This window comes from Mizuhopecten yessoensis, unplaced genomic scaffold, assembly GCF_002113885.1.
Source record: "Mizuhopecten yessoensis strain PY_sf001 unplaced genomic scaffold, ASM211388v2 scaffold10371, whole genome shotgun sequence".
Classification (NCBI taxonomy): Eukaryota; Metazoa; Mollusca; class Bivalvia; order Pectinida; family Pectinidae; genus Mizuhopecten; species Mizuhopecten yessoensis.
The window spans coordinates 107920-134858 of record NW_018408513.1 but is presented as its reverse complement, the minus strand read 5'-3'; the positions used below and the strand labels follow the sequence as shown (position 1 = coordinate 134858).

At 34.6% G+C, this 26939-nt stretch overlaps 2 protein-coding genes across 3 annotated transcripts in view; both read left to right on the top strand.

Moving 5' to 3' along the window:
- The first annotated feature begins 13925 nt into the window (after positions 1–13925).
- LOC110460367 (ubiquitin-conjugating enzyme E2 C-like) lies at positions 13926–20730 on the top strand. The gene is made up of 5 exons (XM_021513237.1): positions 13926–14104; positions 16026–16053; positions 16699–16785; positions 17225–17429; positions 18392–20730. Exons 1-5 carry the CDS (start codon positions 13998–14000, stop codon positions 18508–18510), a joined length of 546 nt encoding a protein of 181 aa, XP_021368912.1. The 5' UTR covers positions 13926–13997; the 3' UTR covers positions 18511–20730.
- A 2972-nt stretch (positions 20731–23702) lies between these two features.
- Positions 23703–26939, top strand: part of LOC110460369 (mitochondrial calcium uniporter regulator 1-like) — a 13409-nt gene continuing 10172 nt past the window's right edge. The window contains exons 1-3 of one of the 2 annotated variants that reach the window (XM_021513239.1): positions 23703–23935; positions 24769–24894; positions 25154–25257. In XM_021513239.1, the coding sequence (XP_021368914.1) occupies positions 23770–23935; positions 24769–24894; positions 25154–25257 (396 nt within the window). In that variant the 5' untranslated portion in view covers positions 23703–23769. The other variant, XM_021513240.1, reaches the window with a different exon arrangement.

The window sequence follows — 26939 nt, the reverse complement described above, 5'->3', positions numbered from 1 at the left end:
CCACTTTCATTAGCACCACAAGCATCCAAAATCTTTCAAGTAGCTTGTTGGTTAACCAATTTTGACGTACCTTTAGTATCATGACAAAATACCTGGAGACTTCTAGAACATTATATTTTGCTACCATTAAAATGAGTATTTGAAAGTTTCTATATCTTATGACTTGTATGTCAATACTTGAGCCTCTGGTTTCACTCCTGGTTTAATGAGGTTTTTTATGTATGAATTGATGCATTTGTGTTTGCTCTGGTCAATATTTCTTGGAATTTGTAGTACAAGCAGATATGAAATTAAGCACATCATGAAATACATATTTTCCTTTGAGATCTAATGTATTAATCTAAAAATCATGATTGTTTAAATCCTATGGACTAATGACATTTTCATAAACCACAAATTTTGAGAAATGTCTTTGTTAAATGCAAAAATTTGTGGTTTATGAAAATGTCATTAGTCCATAGGATTTAAACAATCATGATTTTTAGATTAATACAATTTTTTAACAAAGTTTTTTCCCAAAATTATTGAGCAAAATTTCACAAAAATATGATATGCACATCTACATATTATGTTCAAAAACTGGTTAAAATGTCATTGGCCTCCTACCTATACTTTTGGAGTTTTTGAGCTTACAAAAGACATTTATAAAAACTTTTAATTTTTCCCCATCACTAGATGCACCTAAAAATGTGTGGCTGCTGTAAAGTGTCAGACCTGTTTCTGGTTCTATCCCCTGGCCGAGACATACCAAAGTCTTTCAAAATGGTAGTTTCTACTCCTGCTTAACGCTCAGGAGTGGGACGGACGACTGGTTCGCCCGTTGTCAGTATAATGTGGCCGGGTGGGGCGTCCTGCTGGGTGCAGTATGTATCGGTGAGGTATCACTATAAAGTCGGCATCAGTTCCGCGCTATCACAAGGAGACAGCCACGAACATATCGCAGCCTCCCAAAATACACACAAATACACTACACGCATCCATCTTGCACACAGGGGAGGCCGTCCTTAGATGACATTAGCTGTTAATAGGACGTTAAACATAATAAAATCAAAAACAAAATCAAACGATCTAGAACGGAATGTGCTCTTGAATGTCCTTGGAGCGTTGTAAACCAGCAATTAGACCACAATGCAGAAGGAAATTGTTAATTTTAGCACTGAGTAGTACCAGAGGAGGAAAGCACACTTTACAAATACATAATGTATAAAATATATCTATACATAAAAATATGCTTAAAAACAATGTACGTGCGGTCGCCGTGAGGATACCATGCATCCGACAGGACAGACTGCTAAAATGATGAAAAAGTTGGTGTAATACTATATTTGGTATTGTAAGTAATTATTACTAATATACATATTGTAGGTATTAGGTTTTGTTATACATGTTTTGTATTTGCATATGTTGTCTGGTGTGAAAGATGGTGTAAGGACCTTTAATGAATCTGCCTGTGTACGTGACATGTTCTTAGATGTGTGTGCATGTGAGTGAGTGAGACAGTTGTTATGACACCTGACTTAGGACGGGCCATATGATTGGTCAGGACGGATGCCTCAGTTTACCTGGGTAAAGGCTTTGGCCAACTTGGGCACTCTGCTCCTGACCAGCTGAAGTGAACCATATATTTTGTAGTTTGAATTTGGGGAAAACTTGTCAAAAGTCTTTAGCTGGTAAGTTTTTACTCTATTTGTTAAATAGCTTTTTTCATCACACTTTACCTTGGCCTTGGGACCCATTCCGAGCTGCATTTGTTGCCGTCTAGCCTGTGAATTGCTAGCTGTCAAAGCCTCCAAATACAGCTCTTAAACTTGCTCCGACATGAGTTGATGTGGGTTTGCCTGCCTCCACTTACGAAATGTTGTATCATATGATATAGCAGAAGCATCACCCGCCCCCTTTGCAATGGTCTGAATCGTATTTGCATACTAAATAAGAGAAGCAGTCAAAGTAGGCCGAGCCTTTGTCGGAATGGTAACAAAAATTTGGAAGGCAGTCTGCCATTGGTCTACTGTTTTGATTGGAATGACCTTACCTTTAGGTACCAGGGACCGAATGTTGGCCTGGATGGTTATGTCAAAATTGTCTGATTTACTTGGATTGATGAGGACGCAAAAATCAACATATTGATCAGACTGAATTTTCTCTTTTAGACGGGGCTCAACGTACACATCGAGAGGACGGCTAATGCTACTAAACGAGACCATAGTATCTGAATTAAACCCATCCACTAAAGATGTTGTCTGACCCAATGTCAGACACTGACAACGGGGATTCTGATGGCTTGGCATGTCCCTGACTGCTACTCTCTCCTGTAGTTATAGGCCTAGTCAGGGGTTGTTGGTCTGGAGCGCCAAGTGTTGCAGATGGGATGGACTGTAAAGAAGTAGAAATCAAATTGGTTGGTCTTGCTTAACTGTGCTAAAATATTAAGTTAAAATATCTGCCAAGGGAAGATCCTTCAATGATCTGTTAGAATTGCTACCAGCTTTCAGAACCTGTCCAAACAAAGAGCTTGTTATTCTGCCTTTGTGAATATTAAGCCACATTGCTGACTTTCTTTGACCTCTTGTTGACTCCTCTATATAAGCCACTAATTCATCATCTATAGAGAGAACAGGAACTGAAAAATAATATAATATTTTCTTAATATCATTATGTACTAGTATTCACAAAGTTGAAATGGGTGGTGTCTACATGAGTTCAAGCTGTCAAGATTTAACTATTGAAATGCATCGAATTTGTTAAAAATAAAAATATAGTTGATGTATGGGATTTATTGACTTTGTTGATTTGCTCATCTGCAGACTGTTAGGACAATTTTCCATGCAAGTGTATTTTTCCATGCAAGTGTATTTTGCTAGATGTTTAATAAAGGCGTCACAACAAATGCAGAATGAAGAACAACAATCAAAGGGTTGTTCCAACACAAATGCACATGATATAATACTGTTCATGTTTCTTGATCATTCATTTTTCTTATTTCCACATCTCTCAAAATACAACAGCTGTGCAAACTAGATATTTGTACTTTATGCTTTATACCATGATTGACAGCAAACACCATCATTTCCATCTGTTTGTACCTTTGGTCAACTTCTGTCTCAACAACTTCATGTACAAGATCTGGTACTTCATCTGGAATATTCCATAAGTGACTCATTCCTAAAATGTAAAAAAAAGTAATGTTTACATTAGCGATTCCTCCGGATAAGGCCAACAAAATATGTGTTTGATGTAACATACTATAGTGTTGAAACTGATTAAATGGGATTTCATAATTGATTGGAATGTGTGCCTGAATTGAATTTTCTTTTCTTTTTTAGCTTTCATTGTAAATTTAAAACTGCAAATTAAATATTTAAATTAATAGATACGATAAATTGCATGGTCAAAAATGAAAGAAAGATACATGTATTAGTCCTTGTATGTTTATCATAGATTTAATGATATGAAATATTAAATAAATAAATTAATTACTTTTTTAAATCAAGACAATTGGTTGTTTATATAAACCTTCAGCAATACATCAACCAAGAACGACCACAAGAACCCAGATTGATATCATATGCAAGTCTATCAGAATTGTTTACAAATCTGTGTTCGCGAAGATTTTCTTCAATTCCTTCAGCTCAGCCAGGGTATCAGAAATGGCAAATTCTCTATCCTTTGAATGGCGAGGATCATAGTCTACTGATCGGACTTTTGGATCTTCAACAAGCTTTGGTTTGTTAAAACTTAATGCACTCCTAGGCACAATGCAGTTGCACAACTTTGATGTGCAGCTTTCAGCTGAGTCTCCAGCAAGTGCTTTTAAACTGTATTTGCCGTTTAATGCTAATAAAACTCCACCAATATGGCTATATGACTGGGCTAAAATGAAAGTAGTTATACACATGTTATTTATGTCGAGAAGGTGGGTTTTTTCCCAGATATATACATGTAGTTACACAACATGCAGGATTGTAATTGGATATAAGAAAATATTTCAATAATACTGCAGAAATAAAGTATATATAAATTTCTTTGAACTAGTATGTGTGTGATTTTCAAATCAATAAATATATTTATATCTAAAATTCCCTGACATGTGTATATGCATACATACATAATCCCATATAATGATTAATCTTAACTAAGGAAGATGTTTGTATATAAAGTTACATATTATTTTAAGTAAATCAACTTTTTCTACACTAAATAGCCTGATGATTTTGTTTTGACTGTTCAGATTATTGAAATAAGTATTACATTTTGCAATGCTAGATAACATAATTTCTTTCATCCTTAAAGTATAAATATATATGTCTTTCACAAAATAAATTGCACTTATGTATGAAATATACTGTTAATCCAAAGTCCGTAGTTATGTAATTTTATCAAAACTTTATAATGCAATAAGTATATATCAATTTTCCACCAAAAGAAGGAGCTTTATTCTATAAAATACTCACCCAATGGGACACTGACAATAAGCATACTGTACAGAGCATCTTTCATTGGTTATCATACACAAATATACAGTATATTTGTCCTTTTTCATGGAGGCTAAATTTGAAGCCATGACATAAGCTACTTGATCTCCAATCTGAAATAAGATTAATTCAAATTAAAAGATTAACTTGTTATATGTTATAACTCATTGCACTCAACATTTATAAGACTTTTACTTGTGTACCCAGTATTAATACAAAGCCCAATCATTTTCTTTAATTCAAAATCAAAGAAGTTTAAAAATTAAAAAAAAAAACTATTTCTATATTGTATTAAATCATATGAAAAACCTGCAGAAGAAATGATAGAAAAATAGGGTCTTGGTTATGGCATGGCCTAACTAACATCTGCTTGGTAAAATTAAATACAGAAAAATGGGGTATTCAAATGAACAGAAACCATTCATTACTTAAAGTAATGATTTAAACTTACCCGTGATATGTTCATGTCCTGTATGTCACCAGCATCAAAGTGACGAACAGCTCTGTCCATCCCCTTAGAATTCTTCACCAACACTCCCTCATCACCGGCTTCTGCATTGTCATGTACAGGCTTCCTAGACCTTTCAACCATGAAGTTGTAGATTGCAAGGAAGGAAGAGCATGGCAATTCAGTAACTGGAACTACTGAATTCCCAACCCGATTAAAGGTGGTAGGTTTTCCGTCCCATCTAAAACACTGACTGACGGAAATAAGGCAGTCAAATCAGTTTCTTAGCGAATCACAGGAGTGATGATGCCAATCGGTACAGAGCTTGTGATTACTTGCCCAATCAAGTCTTCTTTTCTATTCCCCTTTGAATCTATTCCAACCTCTTCACATAATTTCTGTATTGAGGACTTCGACAATGTTTTCAAACTTTCGCGGGTTGCCATGATAGTTGCGTAGGACGCTTCAGACGACTTCATCGCGGAAGTAGTTATGCGCATGTCTGGAAATTAGCGTGAACTGGTTTATTACAGTAATAAGGTCAAAGGTTAACATGGTTTAAAGGTTTTAACAATCTTCTTCTCAAGTTCCATAAGGCCCAGGGTCATGATATTTGGCCAGTAGGTACTTGGGATGAAAAGCTATTAAGTTTTCTTATTAAAATGACTGACCTATTTTCAAGGTCACAGGGGTCAAATATGTTAAAAACTTCAAACAACAATATCATAAGAACCATTTGGACTAGTCATGATACTTGCGTATGTTATGTAGACCAGCTGTGTGAATTGTTTTTTTTATTACAGTAATGAGGTCAAAGGTCAACTTTAAGTACAAGTCGGGAGTCAAATGTCAAGTGGGTTAAAAGCTTTAAAATTCAAATTTCAAATCTCAAACAACAACATCTTAAGAACCGTTTAAGAGATGTTAAAATGTCTTGTTTTCTAGTTACCAAATTTGGTCTTAAGTTACCTATATGTAATAATTACAATAAGTTTATATAATAATACTACTTATTTTGTAAATGACCCTAGCGACTAAACAACGACTGTTCTGAGTACATCTTGACTAAATTAGATGAACAGACCACATGGGCTTTGTGAACAATGTTTACTTGTCGAAATATACGCAATTTAAATTCCAATTTAATCCGCCTTGCTACTTCCAGTCGCCATTTTGTAAACAGGACCTAATCTCGAGCTGATGCGCGTTTGAAAGAGTTAAAGTATTGCAAAGCTTCTAAACGATCGTGCCCAGAACATACTCTCTAAGGATGATGCTTTTGATAAATTCACTATCACTTATTTACTATATTTCTTTTTTGTATCATTTTCATTAATTCATAAAAGAACAAATTTATTTTTTCCCCTTCAAACTTTTTTCTTTCAAATGTTAAAACACATTTTTTTGGAAAAAATGTTCTAGTAATAATAATAATAATAATAATATCTTTTATTTATCCAGGGTTACATATTTAGACAATGTCTAGTTTACAATATGGCCCTGCATTAATACATATATACAAGCATGACAACAATTTTAGCATAATAATAGGATGATATGTTACATGAAATAGAATTACAACATTACGAACAGTATATTTAATATCATAGATCATACAAATCAGGGTTTTGTAAAGTAATGATCCAGATATCTGCCTTTAAAAACACTAACACTACATGAATCTCTAACTGTGTCACTTGTTTCGTTCCATAACACTGAACATGTATATGCAAATGATCTCTTAAAATACGTGGTTCTGCTGCTGGAACATACAGTTTATCTGTTACAGAAGCTCTAGTAGTTCTTACAACAACATTTCTAACATACGAAAACATATTATCTAACATCCCCGGGGATTCACAGTGTAGAATTTTGTAAGAAAGAACCATTTTTCTAAAAACATAAAAATCTGCTATTGGCATCCATCGCAATTTTTCAAAAAGAGACCTGGATGCAGTAAGAATGTCACTAACTTTTAATAAGATCCTAGCTGCTCTCTTTTGTAATTTAAAAATCTTATCCGTATATAATTTGTTGCTAGGTTCGCTCCAGACAGTTGAACAATACATAAAATGAGGAAAAACAATACTGTTATAAACTTTTTTGATAACATCATTTGACATGAAAGACCTAAGTCTTCTCAACACACCAATCTTTTTGGATATTTTCTTTGATACATACTCTATATGCTCTTTCCATGAGAGACGACTATCGATAAAAACACCCAGTAGTTTTGCACATTTAACTGTTTCAATCGTAAGGTCACACACTTTCAAAACCACCTGTCGACATTTTGCGAGCTTTTGAGAGGACCCTATCATCATACATTTGGTTTTTGTTAAGTTAAGGCTTAGTTTATTTGCCTTCATCCATTTAACTGTACATTCAAGATCTTCTGACATTTTTTCTTCCAGACTCTCTGCTGTTTTACTCTTTATACTCTGTGACGTATCGTCTGCATACATCATAACTGTAGAATGTTTTAAACACTTAGGGTAATCGTTAATGTTTAAAATGAAAAGTAGTGGCCCTAAAATTGAGCCCTGGGGTACACCAATATTTATTGGTTGAAAACTTGATAACACACCGGAAAAACTTACTGCTTGTAATCTTTCAGTGAGGTACGATTTGAAAAATTTTAAGGCTGAGGACGATACACCATATGCTTTAAGTTTATGTAACAGAACAGTATGGTTAACTGTATCGAAAGCCTTTCGAAGGTCAATAAAAACAACACCAGTAAGATACCCTTCGTCAATATTTTTCAGCCATTTGTCTACCACACTCACCAGAGCGGACTCTGTAGAATGGTTTGGTCGAAAACCAAATTGGCTGTCACTTAATAATTTGTTTTCAGTTAAAAAATCGTAAAACGTATTATGAACATGTCTTTCTAATATTTTGCTCATACCCACCAGTACTGAGACCGGTCTATAGTTATTTACAGATGTGAGATCACCCTCTTTAAAAATCGGAGTGACCTTTGCCCTTTTCCACTCTGAGGGAAAGACATTTTTAGAAATTGACATATTGAATAAAAAGGTAAGAGGAGATACAATAGCTTCTCCTGCACATTTCAAAAGTTTAACAGATATTCCATCCACACCTGTGGCTTTTCCGTCAGCCATGTGTCTAATTTGATTATGTACAAAATCTGTAGTAATACTCGGAATACTATATGGTGTCTCTGTAACAAAACTCTCAATGTCGGGTAGACTATCGTCAAAATCTTTGTCTATCTCGGCACCAATATTACAGAAAAAAATGTTGAAAGTATTGGATACATCAACTTTATCATTGATAAGAGTTCCATCAACATTTAAGTTTACAGCAGTATTTGATTTTTTACTGGGCAAAAATTCTTTATTTTTTTTCCAAATGTCCTTTGAGTTTTGAGAACATTGTAAGAGAGACTCATCTAAATAATCACGTTTGGCTTGTCTAATTTTTAAAAGAAGTCTATTTCTACATGCTCTGAAGAGCGCCCAATCCGAGTCTATCTTAGATTTTCTAGCTTTGTCGTGTAAATAGTCACGATTGTGCATTTCATTCAAAATATCATCGTTAATCCATTGTTCTGAATTTGCCTAGACCCGTTTTTCATGCAACGGCGCATGTTTGTCAATGACACTTAGGAAAAGGTCTTTGAACGTAGCCCAAACATGATCTACGTCGTCGAAAACTTCAATCGAGCTCCATGGAACCTGCTGCATATCAGCAGCTAGGTTTTCCAGATTAACGTCTTTGAATTTTCTGTATTTAATGGTCACGTGGGGCTTGGGAGGACATCCTCTGGTTTTCCGGATAGTATACACCAGGTGATGGTCACTGCATCCAAGGGGAATAACTCCGGACTCCAGACACACAAAAGAGTCAGACGTCAGATGTCAGTTTCATGTAACAAAAGAAACAGGTGAGCGATACATGCCCTCTGTGCCTCTTGTCTAGTTGGTCGGCTAGTTTCTTTTCCTGCACAGAATTTTTGTGATGGTAGGCTTCATCTGAAGTGATAACGAAATATTGACTTTCTGGCTTGTTTCTCACAGGTTGTTTTTTCGGTAGCGCCACTCTCTGCGTTGGTATACATATATCAAGCAGGTTGGGAGCTGGACACGTTCTCGAGTGCAACAGCTCCCTTTGGCATCAGCATTTCCTTGTACAACTTCCAGGTGGAGAAGACAGGGTCCTCTGTGTCTACATTGCTCATATATGCAGCCTTGAATTCTAGCAATCGTGTTAGGTTTATGGTTGATTCAGTGACATCTAAAGCCTTCTCGTCAGACAATTAGCTATTTCAAGATGCTCTTAATCAAAACTTAAATCAGTATTACTTGTAATGTCAAAGAGCAAAGGTAGGTCATGACAGCTAAGTCCGTCAAAACGACTGAAGTGGAGTTAGAGTCGATTAAAGGCACAGAGAGGGAGATAGAGTTGACGATTTCTGAATTGTCTGTCTGAATGCCCAGGACATCTGCTTCGGGAACTTTTTCTGTTGCAAGGATTGGCAGATTGGAGGTTTCTTGCGTCTCTGAATACAGATTAGCAGGCGTATAGGTTTCAGTCGTGATCGCATGTGTATTAACATGGATATTCATGTTGCCTTGAACCCTTTCGCTATAACCAACGGTTCATTGGCCGATTCCCAAGCCTTACAAAACATTCGGAAGAACTGTCCATGCCCTACAGGTACCCCTGTTATCTGAATGAAATTGTCGATTTCGATGTTCCATTTGTTCTTCAGTGATTTGAAAAAGCTTCTATCAAGGGGCTGAGTTCAATGACTTGTGTGGCTTGGTAGTTCAATCACGATGATATTTTCTTTTCGGGCAAGCTCAATGAGTTCGATGTTGTTGTGAGAACTGTGACCGTCGCACATCAACAACTGTGGACCATCAGCTACTATCCACGGAAGAAAGGTTTATATGAACCAGAGCCTCTTTATGCCGTCTTTTGTCCACCAACTTTCAGCGAGAGAGATATTCAAATTGTTCAATTAATTTATTGTAGACTTTTTAAGACTTTCAATGTTATAACTCTGAAGACTTCTTCGGGTTTTCCCCGGTATACTCACGTGGGATGGAACAGTACCCCTGTCAGCATTTGCACACGTGTTTATCGTTGGTCGCAACGACTTTTCCATGTTAATGAACTAATGTAAGTCCCGTTTCGTCCATATTCCAAATATTCTTTCCCTCTAGATCGTGGTCCTTCACAAATTTCCCCAATGAGTCGAAGAATTTCCCAACTCTCTCCTTGGTCATCGCAGAATGACGGTTGTTGGAATACATGTATCAAACAGGTTGGGACCTGGGGGCACGTTCTCGAGTGCAACAGCTCCCTTTGGCATCAGCATTTCCTTGTACAACTTCCAGGTGGAGAAGACAGGGTCCTCTGTGTCTACATTGCTCAGATATTAGAAATTGTAAATAAATATTTTATTCCAGAAATATATAGCAACATATTACGTTCCATACAGATTAGTTTTGTTCTTTTAATAAATCACGACCCAAAATATCAGAAAAGCAATGCACGAATTGTCGAAAAGTTGTTTATCTTAAAATAATCGAGTCAAATTAAGGCATTTTGACCCGTTTGTATTGTCCCGGTTCGTAGCTTCTGGGAAAAGGTCTACTAGAATATACCTATTATTTTGCATCTTTGTGTTGAATAAAATTTTGAGATGTCCACCATGACCCCAAAGTATTAAATACCATACAAATGCAAAATCTGCAATAAATCAAGGGGGAAATTTATCATCTTTTTTCGATATTAAAAGTGGTTTCAGGCAAGGGGATCCAATAGCACCATATATATTCATATTATGCGCTGAAATTTTAGCTGTAAGACTGAGAAATAATAAACATATAAATGGTATTAATATTGACAATTGCCCACTTTTACTTTCCTATTATGCTGATGAAACTACATTGATTTTAGATGGCACACAAATTTCATTAAAAGAGACAATTAAAGAATTGAAAAGTTTTGCAAATATTTCTGGACTTAAAGTAAACATAGAAAAAACACATTTGGATAGGTAGTAAAAAATACAGTGATAAAATTCTTTATCCTGAATTGAATTTGCAGTGAGGGGATAGGAAATTTAAACTTTTAGGTATTGAGTTTGATGTAGACTTACATAAGATAAAAAAATTGAATTACGATAAGAAATTTGTAACACTCAAAACTTTGATTAAAACCTGGAAAAGAAGATTGTTGACTCCTATTGGTAGGATACATATCATAAAATCATTATTAATTTCACAATTCAGTCACCTTTTTATCTCTTAAAATTAACGTGGGTTAGGAGGTTATATATGAATTCTGGTAAATGGCAAGTGATTTTAAAATTATATTGTGATAAAAACATTCTGGCAAATTGTGGAACTGATTATATTTCAAAATGTCAAAATAAAACTAAAAATCTATTTTGGATTGATGTATTTAAGGCATGGAGAAAAATTAATGAAAAATAAAAGTCCCCTAGCAGTAAGTTAAAAATGCCCATCTGGTATAACAAAAATATTTCAATAGAAAATAGAAGTATATTTTACAGGGAATGGTACAATAAAGGAATAATTGTAATTGATGATCTAATCAGAGACAGAAATATCTATGCTTTTTACACATTTCAAGAATTCAAAAAGATTTATGATATTAATACAAACTTTTTACGATACCAGGGTCTAATTACAGCCATTAGAGAGTATATAATACAAGAAGATAGGTCAAATGTAGAGGTTAACTATCCATTTATACCAATTAATATAGAAGTGTTTTTGAAAAATAAAAAGGGGATAAGAGATTTTTATAGCTTGTTTTGTAAAAATGATACTATTTCAACAGGTAAAAAAAATGGGATGATGTATTTCAATTTGATGATGAAGTTTGGAAAAAAAATATAAAATGCCATTTAAAATTACGAAAAATACCAAATTACAGTGGTTCCAGTACAGAATTAATCAGCATATTTTGACAACTAATGCATATTTGTTTAAGGCAGGAATAGTAGATAGCCCTTACTGTGAACTGTGTAAACTAGAAATAGAAACAATAGAGCATGTATTATGGGAATGTGACAAAGTACAAAATCTTTCACAAAATTTTGAGTTCTTATTAGATGCATTGATTATTCCATTTGATTATAATAAACAAACATTTCGTTTTGGTTTTTATAACTATAATGGAATTAATAAAAGTGACGATAGTACTATTTTAATAATAAAACAGTATATATACAAGGCAAGATGTCTTCAAGTGCCTTTATCTATACAAGGAATTACAAATTCAATTAAAGAACATTACAGTATTCAAAAATATATTGCAAATAGTAAAGACGAAAAATATCTCATTAACTTCCAGAATGAATGGGAAAAATGGAAAATGCTTATTGATATTTCATAGACCTACATTTTGCCGATTATATGTTTATATGTTTGATCGTATTTAAACTTCTTTGAATAAAAAAGGGACAAAATTGAAACATACAATGTATTATCTTAATTACTTAGCTACTGACACCTATATTATTACCAGACTTCTATCCTTTACATTGATTTGTTTAATACTGGTACTTCTCCTCTTGTCTGTCTATCTTTCCGTCCGTCTGTCTGTCTGTCTGTCTTTCATTCTGTCCATTTACCTGTCTTTATTTCCACTATGCTTTGTTTTCTTGTTTCTCTTATCCGATTTTCTTTCCTTTCTTATATAACATTACAAAAAATTAAAATACCACTTACAAAAAAAAGCAATATTAATTAGTATGAAAGTATGTGTGAAAGTGGAATTCATCATGTATAATGAAATATATATGTTATTGTAATGTGAAAAATACTTTGAAAATAAACAAATAAAAAAAACAACATTCATTTTCTTATCCAGTTGAGATAAAAGCAGAACATATGAGCTAAAAAGGATTTATATGATTTCCTAGATAATAACTGCCTTTAACGACCATTAATAAGGACCTATATATTGAAATTGTTACAATTTGCGCAGTATGAAAATGTCAGGATCACTTTCTTACAGAACTTACGAATCAAAAACTTTCAATAAAAAACGTTTTGTTATGTCGTTCAGAGTTTTGCATCAACAGCTAAAATGATTTTAAAGATGTGGAGGTCCAATTTATCACTGTGAAACGGTTTTGGAAAATGGATATGAACATATATTTTATTTTGTGATTTAGATATCGCGAAAGTGATTTTTGTTTAAACCCTGAATTAATTTAATGTCATGCAAACGGATTAACGGCCTAAATAGTGACATTTACTTTGAAAGAAAATTCCTTGAGAGAAATTGTTATAACATTTTTCAACAAATTGCACCTGCGTAGGAACCCGTCATACATTTCGATGCGGCAATTTGATTCAATACGTCAAGTGTTCAAAAAAGAATTACAACTCGAATACAGTACACTTTTAAAAAAAGGAAATTCGCCTTATATGCCTAATGGCCACAATGGCCCGGACAAGTGTTTTGTTTGTTAGTTTCAAGTATGTACCGTTTAACATATTGTCAAATTAATCATCAAAACTACTTTTTTTCTCTAAGTTGCACATTTTTATTGATTTTTCTGATCGTGATAAAATGTTAATTTTTATTTTAATTTATTATTCATATTAGAATCTATGATTATTTTTTGTACTGTATTCTAATCCCAAAATAACTTTTCACATGTTCCGATACGACTTTCGTCTTGTTACCAAAACGACCTGATACCACATGCACAGCTGCCGTGTTGTTACCTCCCTTTTCACCGTAGCGAGATTTTTTTTTTATTACCACTGTTTGCATTTGAGCTCGTAGTGTTCTGTTCAGCCTACGCAATATTTATCATATGGTATTTTTTGAGTGGCTATTATTTATTTGGCAATTATCAACATCAACTGAATTGCATCAAACTTGAGTGTTGAAGAATGTTACTGGGCGCAGACATGTTGGATCGTCAAAGCGTATGATATAGTCCCAGCGATTGGTTAATAGACACGGAAGTAAAATTTGATTGGATAGTGAATTCCTAGATACGAATTTCAAACAGAAGCCTTTCAGACACTAGCTGCACTGACAACGGTAAAATGGCAACCCAAAATACTGACCCCATGGCTTCATCCACTTCCAACAGGAACAAGGATAATACAGAAAGATCGGGCTCAGCAAAAGACAATCATTCCGTCAGCAAAAGGTATATTTTTAATGAATGACCGGAATTTCTTCAACTAGTGTCGCAACCGACGTACGTGGTAGTCGCGGATCGGTCAGCACATTACATGACTTTATTTTGTGGATACCTGTGTTCTTCTGGTTCTAGTGTGATTTCACTAGACATCGGTTAAAAAGCACAATTTTTCTTTATTGTGAAATATGATAAATGATTAAAAACAAATTTATGTGAATCACTGATATAGATTTGACCGGCTGGGCACAACGGCGCATATGCCATGTCCATGGGTAATAATCCTGCAGGTACACATTTCAGTTACAATTTTATCATTGAAATGGGGAATAAAGTTAAATAAAACACCCAAAATTTCTTTTTAAACACTTCCAGCAAACTAGATCCAAAAAACCCCACATACATGTGCGAGAGTAAGGCATGTAGGAATAAGTGTCACTAGAGGAAGAACAAGAAAATGCCAATCAAGGATAAGAACAAAACAAAGGTCACGAGGTCATTCCGTATATAAAAGGTATATCCCAAACCATCGAGAGGATATATCGAGGTCATGGCATACAGCAATTAACAGCCATAAATTCCCACAAGATGCATTGTCATATCCTAGTACACCCTAAATAAGGATAAAACACCTTACACATTAAGAAAATGTTGCAGAATGTGTATACAAAATTAAAATTGGATGCAAAAACTGTGGCGCATCGTATATTGAAAAGACTGGAATGCGATTTTGGGTGAGCACCAGAAAGATACTGAAACATTAACCCAAGAAAGAAAGAAATTAACCCGATCAGAAATGAAGGAGTCTGAGTCCAAGATAAATAAATTGACAATCACAGATCATGCCACTCGGATCTCGAAAAACCATGAAATTGACTGGGTTTATACTCCAAAGTTTTGGACAGAGAGAGCAATCTGTTCAAGCGTCGGATAAAGGAAGCCATCTGGATATGCTGCAGTGGGCCAGTTCTAAATCGAGATGAGAGGGCTCATAGACTCGCACATCTATGACCAAGTTCTAATTAAACAAAGCGTAGTTGAATCAGGTAATTTCGGTACATATAACAATAATTGTACATACGCTTACGGCATAGCCGAATCGACATTGATTTGTGGACAACTCTTGCACATTTTTACACCTTTGTGTGTATACCCTTCACTGATCATTTGTCTCCTTCACTGATCATTTGTCTGATGAAAATGACAGAGTAGGAGGGCGACCAACACTAATGTGATGTGAATTAATCAGGTCCAGTACACTCTGCCGATTGAGCTATATAGCTGTAAAGACCTATAATAGCTCTATTGACCTATCTGAATAGGGATTTTGAGCTATTTTCAAGTGACTTTCTTTTTTAAGGAAAACGAAACAAAGTCGCTTTTGAAAGAATATTGTATCATTAGGTTGATAACAAAAGACATTAAATATAAGTATTCTTTTTAGAAAATAATGATGTAAAAAAATTGGAAATTTTACATTTATGAAAAATAAACATCTAACTGTATGTTTTTTGTAGTCAACATTACCATAAACCTTATTGTTTTATGCAACTTTTCTTTAATTTAATGAAAATTTAAATCTGAGAAAATATAGCTCAATACAGCTATAATTTATAGGTGTATATAGCTATATAGGTCTTTATAGCTATACAGCTCAATCGACAGAGTATATTGGACCTGTTAATACAGCTGAAACTTTCTTAGTTTCTTATTTCATTGTATTTTAGCCCCAAAAAGTCATCCTGTTTCTCTAAAGTTCCAGTTTAATTGATAGTGACAGATATATTCATTTTGTAATAAATGTCTGATTCTTCTAAATCATTTCTACTCAGTCTCTGGAACCATATGTACAAGGAATAAAGCAATATTAGTGGAATTATTCATTAAGGTAAAGAAATTGATATTAAATGGTTTAACCTTTAATTTACAGATTGCAGCAGGAGCTGATGACACTTTTGGTAAGTTGTACAATAACTGAACATGACTAAGGGGTCTATTAATTTCTGCTATGGTCTATTCCACATGCAATTATCTGTTGATCATTTTCAACATCATGGTCATAAGCTATTGAGCTTAATCATTTTACTATGCTTCCAAGCTTATCCCAGGAAATTGATCATCTGTCGGCTAAAAGGCAAGTTTATACATGTGTGTGTATAGTACTGCAGCTCAGTATACGTGTAGATTGTTATAAGTATCATATCTTGTGGGATGGCCATAGAACAGCTGTGGTCTGTACCTGTTGTCTCGGTGAGAATGTAAACTTTAAAAGTTCTGCATGTTTCACTTTGCACCTCTGACTTAAAACAACAGATCTGAACGTGTATGAATGACATGAAAATTTTACCAAAACCTGAGTCCAGGCAGTGCATTACTTACTTTACCTTATAAATCAGTGGGCCCTCAGGCCTCTTATTTTCCTCCCCTAATGTGCAGAAATACTCATCATTTAAAATGAAACGGAGAAAGGTTGTCATTAACCGATTTGTATTGAAAATAAATTTAAAAAGTAATGTACGTGAAGACATTTCTCGAGAGAAATTAGGGCTATGTCTGCTATAAGTATTCTTAAATGTTTGTTGTATCAATATTGTGTTTTCCAGACATCCAATAACACAGGGATATCAGCGTTTCCTGATGGTGACAATTTGTTCAAATGGAGAGCCACATTGGATGGAGCCACAGGAACGGTACAGTATTTCTGCATCCAGGCACCTGACTGCATAGAAGCCATGCAACCCTCCCTATTTAGGAGAGAGACGCCAGAATTTGGACCATTAAATTTAATATTTCCAGCAGTGAATTTGCTGAACAATTGATTCCTAGTACATGTGTCCCTAGTAGGGTACATACAGACATTTTATTTGTGCTTATATAATTATAATTTTGTGCTTGCCAAATCTACACAATGGAAATTTCAAAAGGTAGACAAGTATGTGACAGTTAAAATAAAAAAAATCTACAGCTGTCTTTCTGATGAAAAATGATCTTGATAAGCTCAAAGTGGCAACTGAAATTTTAGCATTTCTCCTTGCACAAAATATACTGATATATATGCTATCATTATATATGTAGGTGTATGCCTTTTTTAAATGTATGTGTGTTTTATTGCCTCTCTTTGTTATTTAGGTATACGAGGGCCTTCGTTACAAGCTTATCCTTGAGTTCCCCAGCAGCTACCCCTATCAAGCCCCAACAGTCAAGTTTGACTCGCCATGTTACCATCCTAATGTCGATCACCACGGTAACATCTGTCTGGACATCCTGAAGGAGAAGTGGTCAGCCTTGTATGATGTTCGAACCATACTCCTTTCACTTCAGAGTCTTTTAGGAGGTAAAAATAAATTCTTTGTATTGTTTTAATATTAAGGATCTATACTACTGGGTTATCGAACATGTCCAACATTGAACTTTTTTCTATTGCTGATATTTGTTTTGGTTTGGTTTTTCTGAAACATTTGAAGCAATAACAACCATGGTGGCCATTTCATCATTTTACTAGTGACAAAAATATAGCAATATACAGAAGAACATCGCCTTATTACTAGCCAGTGAACTTAAAATCATCTTCCATTTCAACACATCCAGGAAATATTTGAATGAAATATTTTTTCATGTAATATTTAAATATAATTATATGTTTTGCTGCATGAATGAATCATAAGGGTGTAAAGTATGAAATTTTGCACAAATTAAAAAAAAAATCTCGAGATCATTTTCGATTCTCTTTGAAAATGGCTGTGGTATGGTTGAAACGGTTTAAACATCATTATCTTTTACAATGAAAGTGATGAGTATAGCCACCTTTGGTCGCTAATGACACGTATTTACCATTCACCAGTGTACTGAGGGTGTATAGTGCTTGACTATGCAGTGCTAATACATGATATTGTTAGGAGCTTATGTCAAATAAAACATCTCAGACTTGATTCAATACAATATATTTCCAAATAATGGTAAAAGGTCAAAGTGTTTTTTTTTATTTAACATCACATTTTAGACAGGGTGTCTCTAGATCAATAGGTAATTATATGACAATAAAGTTTAAACATCTTTATGAAAAAATAAATATAAATGTAAACAACTCAAAAGATAATTTGTGGGAAGTAGTGTCAAAGTACACAAAAATGAATCCTGCGTCTCTGTCACCTATACAGATTTTATCTTTTGTGCTCAAAGTTACAAAAAAAAAATGGCCAATTTGTAAATACTTGAAATCGGCCCTACTTGGTGCATCATGGTTATTTTTACATGCCATTTGCTTCAAAAACTCGCAATGATTATCCTCAATTCCAGAACCTAACATTGACAGTCCCCTCAACATACATGCTGCTGACCTGTGGAAAAACCAGAGTGCCTACAAAAAACATCTACACGAAAAGTACAAGAAAGATGTCCAAAGTAAATCGTCGTAGCAGAATTACAGGTGCCAACAGGAATATGATCTAGGTCTACACTGGACTGTTGTTATTGTGCAATAATTTATTGACATGTTTGATGGTAAACATGGACCTGAAAGCTTATATATATAGACACTTACATTTTACTTAAACTTTGTACAAAATATTATTTGCATAATTTCCACAATACTTTTTTTTAATATGCGAAATCATGACAGGAAATCAGATACATTTTTTGGCAAATGTTCGTTTAATTGCAGTAGGTGCGTAATTCATGTATGTGTGCAACTATGCAGGAATGAAAAACGGCAATTCAAATCATTATAAACAGGAAAGTTGATTGATTTATTAGGACAGGCCCCAGATCTGACAGAAATGTGGGTGCCACCATCAATTTTGTTTTCAGGGATTATCTCGGAATCCATGTCTCAAATTTCTGAATCTTTAAATGGTGTTTTTCTATGTAGATGCTTTGTTTCAATAGTTAAAGCCAAGGTCACTTACTGAAAACAGAATTGGGGTAGGAACTATACTGTCAAAAATACCTCAGTATTACAATTCTGATCTGCCAGTGTTTATTTTGTTGGTAAACAGTATTTGCTGAATGTATCCATTGTGAATAAATCTTTATTACTAGGATTCAAAATTCCAAGAGTGCCACCAGTGAAATTCACTAAATACTGAAAACAGATCAGGGATATTTAATTGAACTTATCTTGTAGTGGATTGTTATGGACCTGGTGGTGGAGCAGCCTTCATATATAGTACATGCTGAATAAGGTCATATTTCTAGATCAGACAATTAAAATGGCCATCTTGACTCCCACTTGATCGAGAAAATTTGTGCCATATTTTCTATTCTACTGATCTGACTTTGTTCATACATGGAAGTAAAATAACTGGAATTTTCAAATTGCCTATTCTAACATCCATAATGATTGCTGTGGGATCTTCTTGATGAGAATGGGAGATATATATATGGTCAGGGGCATGGCAGGGTCTTGTTGACTAATCAGTGTTCTAGTTAAACCCTTTTTTTTCTTTCTAAATATTTGTTTTTGTGCACATTTGATTTTACCTGACGGGAGTTTTCCATTTTATGATATAGAATAGCTTACATTTCAGTATAAATGATAAAACTGAAGTGCTCTGAGTGTTGTTCAAACATTTAAAATAAAAGGTTGTAAATTAAAAAATAAACACTGGGTTGACAGTTTGGTTCGATCTCCAGTTTGGCTTTATTACTTGACAGATATGTACTCTGCAATTTCAACAGATTGCTTTGTTCAGACTAATCGGTATGTGCGAAGTTAAAAGAGCAAAAGGAAATTGATTTAAAATGTCTCTTTTGGTACTTATAGAATTTTTTAATTATGATTTAAAGTAAAAAAATATATGAAATTAATTTTTACACACTTTTAAAATTGGTAACTTTATATAAGCAGAGGTTAAGTGGAGGTTTTGTCATAATTTGTATATAACAACTAAAATGTCCCCTATAAAACCTGTCCTGTTTTAGCAGTTTGTATATAACAACTAAAATATCCCCTATAAAACCTGTCATGTTCTAGCAATTTGCAAAGTGATTTTCATGAACATAATTCTGTTTATTATTAATTAACAAAGGAAAAGGGTATTTATTCTTGCCATAATATTAGTAAATTTTGCCTCAAGTTGTGTCTGAGCTAATCTAATATATCAGTACATGTATATGGGAGATATGAAACTTGGCTTGCTGGTTAGAAAAAAAATCCATCTGCAAAATATGCTCATCCTTCATGCAAATTTACTGCACCAAATATTTCTGTTATAAAGCCAATGCCATTTAGTACTACTGTCACACAGTTTACCTCAATTTCACAAAAACTTTGATAATTTTGTATACACTAAGAGAATGGTCTCTACTGATGCATAATGTTGTTGTTTTTTGAAATTTTGGTTACCTGTCCTAATTCTATTATCTATCACACAATAAAAATGATGATACATGCGTAATACATTGCACCAGTCTGTTACTTTTACCACATGAATTATATTGATATGGATGCGTTATCTAGGACTGTTTTTACTTAATATACATGTTCTTTTTTATCTCTCTCTCTCTCTGTCTCATTTCTTTTTGTATATTTTGTATTGTGTCTATTTCAATGTAATTATTTCACCCTATTACTATCACCTATTACTACTTATTTCACAGACAAAAGGTTTCGAAATAAAATTCATTAAATTCTAAAATTCTTCAGATTTTGTTTTCTTACAAAAACAATTGTCTTGGTTTTTAATCAGTCATCTTTTATTAAACTGTAATGAGGTGGTATGTCAGTGTCTCTTTAGAAGGAAACTTGTCCAGTAAAGTAGTTTTCTTCTTAATTTCATAAATTCTGTTGAATGACCACACTGAACTTTTGATTATGCTCTTTCTCGTCTAGATTACAGAGCCATAATTCTCCTAGTCTTTTAATAATTATGTCTTCCCTTCGAATGAAGGGTGACATATTGTATTAGTACTGGTTCTTCTAATCGGACTTGTCTGGGCCATACCTTTTAAACGGTTAAAGATATCTTGATTAAACTTTAGTTATGCATGTATTGCCCACAGGAGGTTTGCAGTGCACTGGAATTGGGTCACTGTGACCTTCACCTCAAGGTCAAATAAGTGCACATTTTCAGTAACTTCTTGTCCGGCCCCTAGATTTCAAACCGTTAAAGATATCTTAATCAAACTTGAAGTATACCTACGTCACTCACAGAAGGTGTGCAGTGCACTGGAATTTGGTCTCGTGCATCACTATATACAGAGTTATGGCCCATTGTTTAATTTTGATACCGAAGTTTGTCCACAGCATAACTTCCATGTTCGATGTGGGTGCCCTATACTTATTCATCCGTCACAATCAAACAAGGTATCAAATGACCAACAAGGTCACTGGTTTGAAGGTCAAGGTCAAATTTTGTATCTTTTCCCGGACGAACATTTTGTTATGACATTATGAAGCGAAGTTTGTTGGAATTTAACAAAGAGTCAACTGAGTCAAAGGTTAAGGTCAAATTCAGTATCTTTTCACTGGGGAACATATTGTTATGACACTTTGAAGCAAAGTTGGTCGGAATTAATCAAGGAGTCAAGCTGACCCACAGTCAAAGGTGAAGGTGAACATTTCGTTTTGACACTTTGAAGCAATGTTGGTCAAAATGAAACAAGAATTCATTGACCCAAGGTCACTTGGTCAAAGGTCCAGGTCAAATTTTGTATCTTTTCACTGATGAACATTTTGTTATGACATTATGAAGCAAAGTTGTTCAGAACTTAACACAGAGTCAACTGACCAAAGGTCCAGGTTACGGTTTCCAAAGGTTCAAGGTCAAGTTTTCTATTTTTTACTGATGAACATTTTGTTTTGATATTATGAAGCAAAGTTGGTCGGAATTGAAGAATGAGTCAACTGACCAAAGATCAGGGTCACTGGATTAAAGGTCAAGGTCATTTGGGTTCAAAGGTCAAATACAAAGTGGATCTCTTACTTCGACCCTGGCTCTTGATGGGGGAGGTATTTTAGGTGAAATAAAACGAATCAAAGCTAACAAATGGGTATTGCACCAGTATTTACATTTCTGTTAGCCCAGCAAATATGGAAGTTGAAGGAAACAAGACTCACATTATAGTACATGTATATGTATATTTTGCTTCCTTGCGATTTTTTTAAATGTCAAACGTCAAGCTCAGCTATATGGGCAGATTGCTTCTAGATTATTATGAGGGATATATTGCCACAAGACAGGGGCCCCTACTGACCTGTAAGTGTTCTAGTTTCACCTACGTTGACCAAACTTGCTAAAGTTTTAATGTATCTTGGGTAAGTAGGAGTATCGAATTCTAAATTCGGGCCTCGTGCCCCACTATATTAAGTGATATGGCCCTTTGTTAATTTTTTATACCAGAGTTTTTCTATTGGCTAATAAGGGGAGACATATTTTTTAGTTCTGAAAAACGAAATTCTAGTTTCTTGTCCGGGGCCATAACTTTTAAACTGTTTAAGATAAATTATGCAACTTGCAGTATACCTGCATCACCCAAAGACAATGTGTGGAGTGCACTGTTGACCATGATGTCAAAGGCCATTCGAACAAGTGAAACCTTTTAGGTCACTGACTTTAATCTTAATGCCAAAGGTCAAATAAGTGAAACTTTTCAGAGTCGTATTGCATTTCGAAATTCAAGAGGGAAAAATAACTGAAAATCTATAGATATTTTACTTTTAATTTCAATAAATATGTGTTAAATTCAGAGAATACTGATGAAATGCATAAAAAATACTTTTTTTGCTCAAATTGATTGAACAGTAACAAAACATGAACAAGGAAAGATTTATGCAACCTTTAATCAAGTACCACAAGGGGATTCTACCAGGCATTCTTGAAGGACACAGCAATAAGGACTATTACGTCAAATCCAAGTGATTGAGAGACTGGGTAGTCATAATTGAACAATACATGTAGGGCACACTAATGAGCATTATTCATATCCCACTTGAAAATGGAATATTTGCATGAGATCATGATGGCAACCATAAAACTTGCCCAGTCTTCTTCAACCTTCATCTCTCAAAACCATGGGTTGATAGTCTATCAACATCTTCTATCGATCATGGAAACTAATTTGGAACAAGCCCACACTAATACTGTGGATCAACTTGAACTGTGACATACACAAGATGAGGAACAGGTATGCGACTATCAAGAAAGGAAAAGTTCACAAACGGAAAACACCTATCATGCTGTGCTCAGTGTGTTAAATTAATTTCTTGTTAATTAAACATAACATATTCGATATGTCTATGTTTGCTTCCCAGATAAACTCAATAAATTCAGCTCTTAACGTTATAGTATGCCAGAATTAATTTCTCAATGCTGCTATTTGCTTAGACATAGGAAGAAGAATTAATAAATTGGTTAATGGCTAACTTATCATAAGTAAGTGCAGCACGTTAACCTTTTTGCCCGAACTCGTTATCATGGCAACATATAAAAACATACATTGAAACTGTAGAAATTAATGACCCCTCCCCTTTAGTATGATACAGAAAAGGTTATCATAGTACTGTATTGTATAATATGGATTAACGCTACTTTTTTTGTCATTTATTAGTATAAAATAGTAAATGAATGGAGAATGTAGTCTACTGTGTCAGTAAAGAAATAACTATTTACAAATAATGGTATCTCCCATTAGAATGCTTTCGTACCTTTCAAAGCGAAAGAGTTTCAACCAAAAAGATGTTGCAACCACGGCGTCTGTTTTTTTCTTCGAGAAAAGTGTTCAGGTTGTATTCAACTCTGACGAAAGATCAGCCTCCGATCTCGCGATGTAGGAGGTGTGCAAAAAGACAAATGGCAACACTAAATCGAAATATTGTATTCAAACAACCCAAGGAATTGGCAGGTAGGCGAAGGCAAGCTAAAGGCAAATACATTGCGTCAGCCTGTTGTCGATGATCGATTCAGTCTTGTTTCGATTCATTTAGCGAAGCAAGTAAGCCTTGAAGAGCTACACATGTTTAAAAAAACCTTCCAGTTTCTATGATGTATATTGAGTAACATTTCCTTCTTGGTAGACTTCAGGTACAGTATAGAATTTATCAAAATCAGCAACAACAACAAAATGCTTTTGGAATAATCCAGCTAAAAAAACAATTTAAACACCTGCAGTAACTTTTCTGTACAATAAACTGTAGCAACTTTATCTAGGAAATCACTGTCAATGCTTGCTGCTATTGGTATTTATAAAAAAATCTAAACTTCTGCTAAAAAAGTTTTAATTGTGTAATTCAAGTTATGTTTATATTTATATATTGACATTTCAACTGCAAGTTCTTCTATAAGCTTTACCATAAGAAATTGCATTCATAGGGCTATGAACACAATCGGATTAACATTTGGCAACCATTAGAAGCAAACATTATTTGCACTAGCTGATGACAAAGACAATTTAATATGGAAAATAAAAGGGAAATATCTTTGTTTAAGTGAAAAATTTCGAATGTATATATAAGGACTGAACAGCATTTTTTCAATGTTCATTCCGGTATGAACGCAAATTGTTCGCATACATTTTTACCATGCTCAGGCTTCATGGAATATGTATGTTTTGATTTGCATTCATACCAGTATGAAATTGGAAAAAAATCTTGTTCAATCCATATATAACGGCAAGTCCTATAACAAAGAAAGTGAAATATACATATGTTTAATTTTAATTTACATTTCTTTTTACAGTCTGTATGAACAAGAGATGGTATTGTACGAACCCTGAGGCAAGATCCATTAATCCAACATTAGATGCACAATCCAGGATTTTTTACTTTGATACCTTGGCTTTGGTAAACAAACTCAAGTCTCAAGGTAAAGTAATGAACTTGTAAAAAATCCTTAATATTATTTTTTAGATTGACTCAGTCATAATATTTAATCTTTGAGTGTTTCTTTTCAGTGACAGCAAAAGAATGGATTCATTGTATTGTTCAAGTCAATGTCATGTCTAGAAATAATATTTTCTGTAGTAGTAAGGAACCAGAAAGTCAATTTCTCACAATCTATTAAAATAAATAACAGTATTGTTCAAAATGTTTGTTTATCAATGTCATCTTGATTTGAATGACAGGTTTCACAGAAGAGCAGGCCACAGCGATAACTGAATCATTTACAGATGTCCTCAACGCAAGTATTGAACATCAAACCAAGACAATGGTTACTAAACCTCAACAGGTAACATCATATTTGTTGATTGTCCGAATTATTCTGACAATTTATCGACTTTTTTTATATCAGTCTGTCGTCGACTAACGTCAGAATTCCGGCCTTCTATAATATGCGGGAAATAATTAAGCGACCCGCGCCTGGGTCGCTCTTCAAACTGATATTTAAGAAACAAATCGTCACTTTCACACACATGGATCGAAAGATGGTGGTATCAATAACATTTCCCGCATATTATAGAGGGCCGGAGTTCTGATGTTAATCGACGACAGACCGATATAAAAAAAAGTTGATAAAGCTTCAGAATAATTCGGACTAATATGTTGAATGCAAAACATTGAAGCGGTTGATTCTTTGTTAATTACATTGTTCAATAAATGATCGTTAGTATAGACTTGCTTTAGTTATTTCTTTGTAATTAGGAAGTAAGAGTAGTTTTGATTGGCTAATGAAAGAAGGCATTTCATTGGATGGCTAGGTATATAAATAGAGGTTCCATCAGATGAAAAGCTGCTCTTGCTCTGGTGGTCGAAGAAGAAGGGACAACTCTAAAAAGGTAATCAGTGACCAAGCTGTATAAGTTTGGGCCTAGCTGCATAAGCTAGGGTTCCACTGTATTCCTTTATAGTACATGGTCAAAATAAATTGTGTTACAGTATAGTGTGCACAGTCACAGGGTATCACAGTACAGGGCGACGTACTGTTGATACAGGGTGTCAGGTACCAAGACACAGGGTTTACCAAGGCATAGGTTTTATAGTGGCTAGCTATAGGGTGACTTGGTCAAACGGCAGTCGCGGTAAAGGGTGACGTGGTCAAGGTGTGTCGCGGTAAAGGGTGTACACAGTCACGGGTGTCGCAGTAAGGGGCTATTTACTGTTGATACAGGGTGACGGATATATTGTATACAGTTGTTTTAGTTGTCTTTTTGACTATATTAGTGTTAGAGGTATATTAATGTAAAATATCTACCGGGTGTAGATTAGGTAATAGTTATTTGAGTCAGAAAGACGGCCGTTATTTTGTATATATTGTCGGCACTTGTTTGTTACAACAATTACTGGGTCCAAGAAAGAACTTGGTAACGAACTGTACGCACGCATCCGTTACATATATTTTGGTGGCAGCGTAGTGGGATCCAGTCACTGTTGTGGTGGTTTTATATATTTATCTATAAAGGCATTATAGTGTGTTGGTAGTTTAATTTTACATTCTTTGAAATAATAGGATCAGTTGTTCACAATGAATGACTTGGACAGCGAGATAAGTGATTTGGAGGAGAAAATAGCAACGTTAAGGGAAAATAGTATTAGGCTCAAATCACAATCAACCCCTTTGTCCAGTATCGTTAAACAGGTAGAAGGTGATAGACCTAGGGACTCTGGTTTAGGAACTACACGGCGTTCTAGTGATATTGTTGGTCATAAAGATACTAGGGGAGATGTTACAGACCGGCGTCCATCAGTAAGGTTTGATGATACTCCCATGCACACCCGTACTCCTGATGAAATTGGACGTATGTCTCAGAGACGCAGTGAAAGAAACAGGGATATTGTACATGAGAGGGATCAGAACTACGGAGAGGTTTGCTATAGTCCGAGGAGGGTGACACATGATATTCCCATGATAGAAGGACATGATTTCAACGATGAACGTGTTACTGTGCGGCAAAAGAAATCAAATTACCAGGA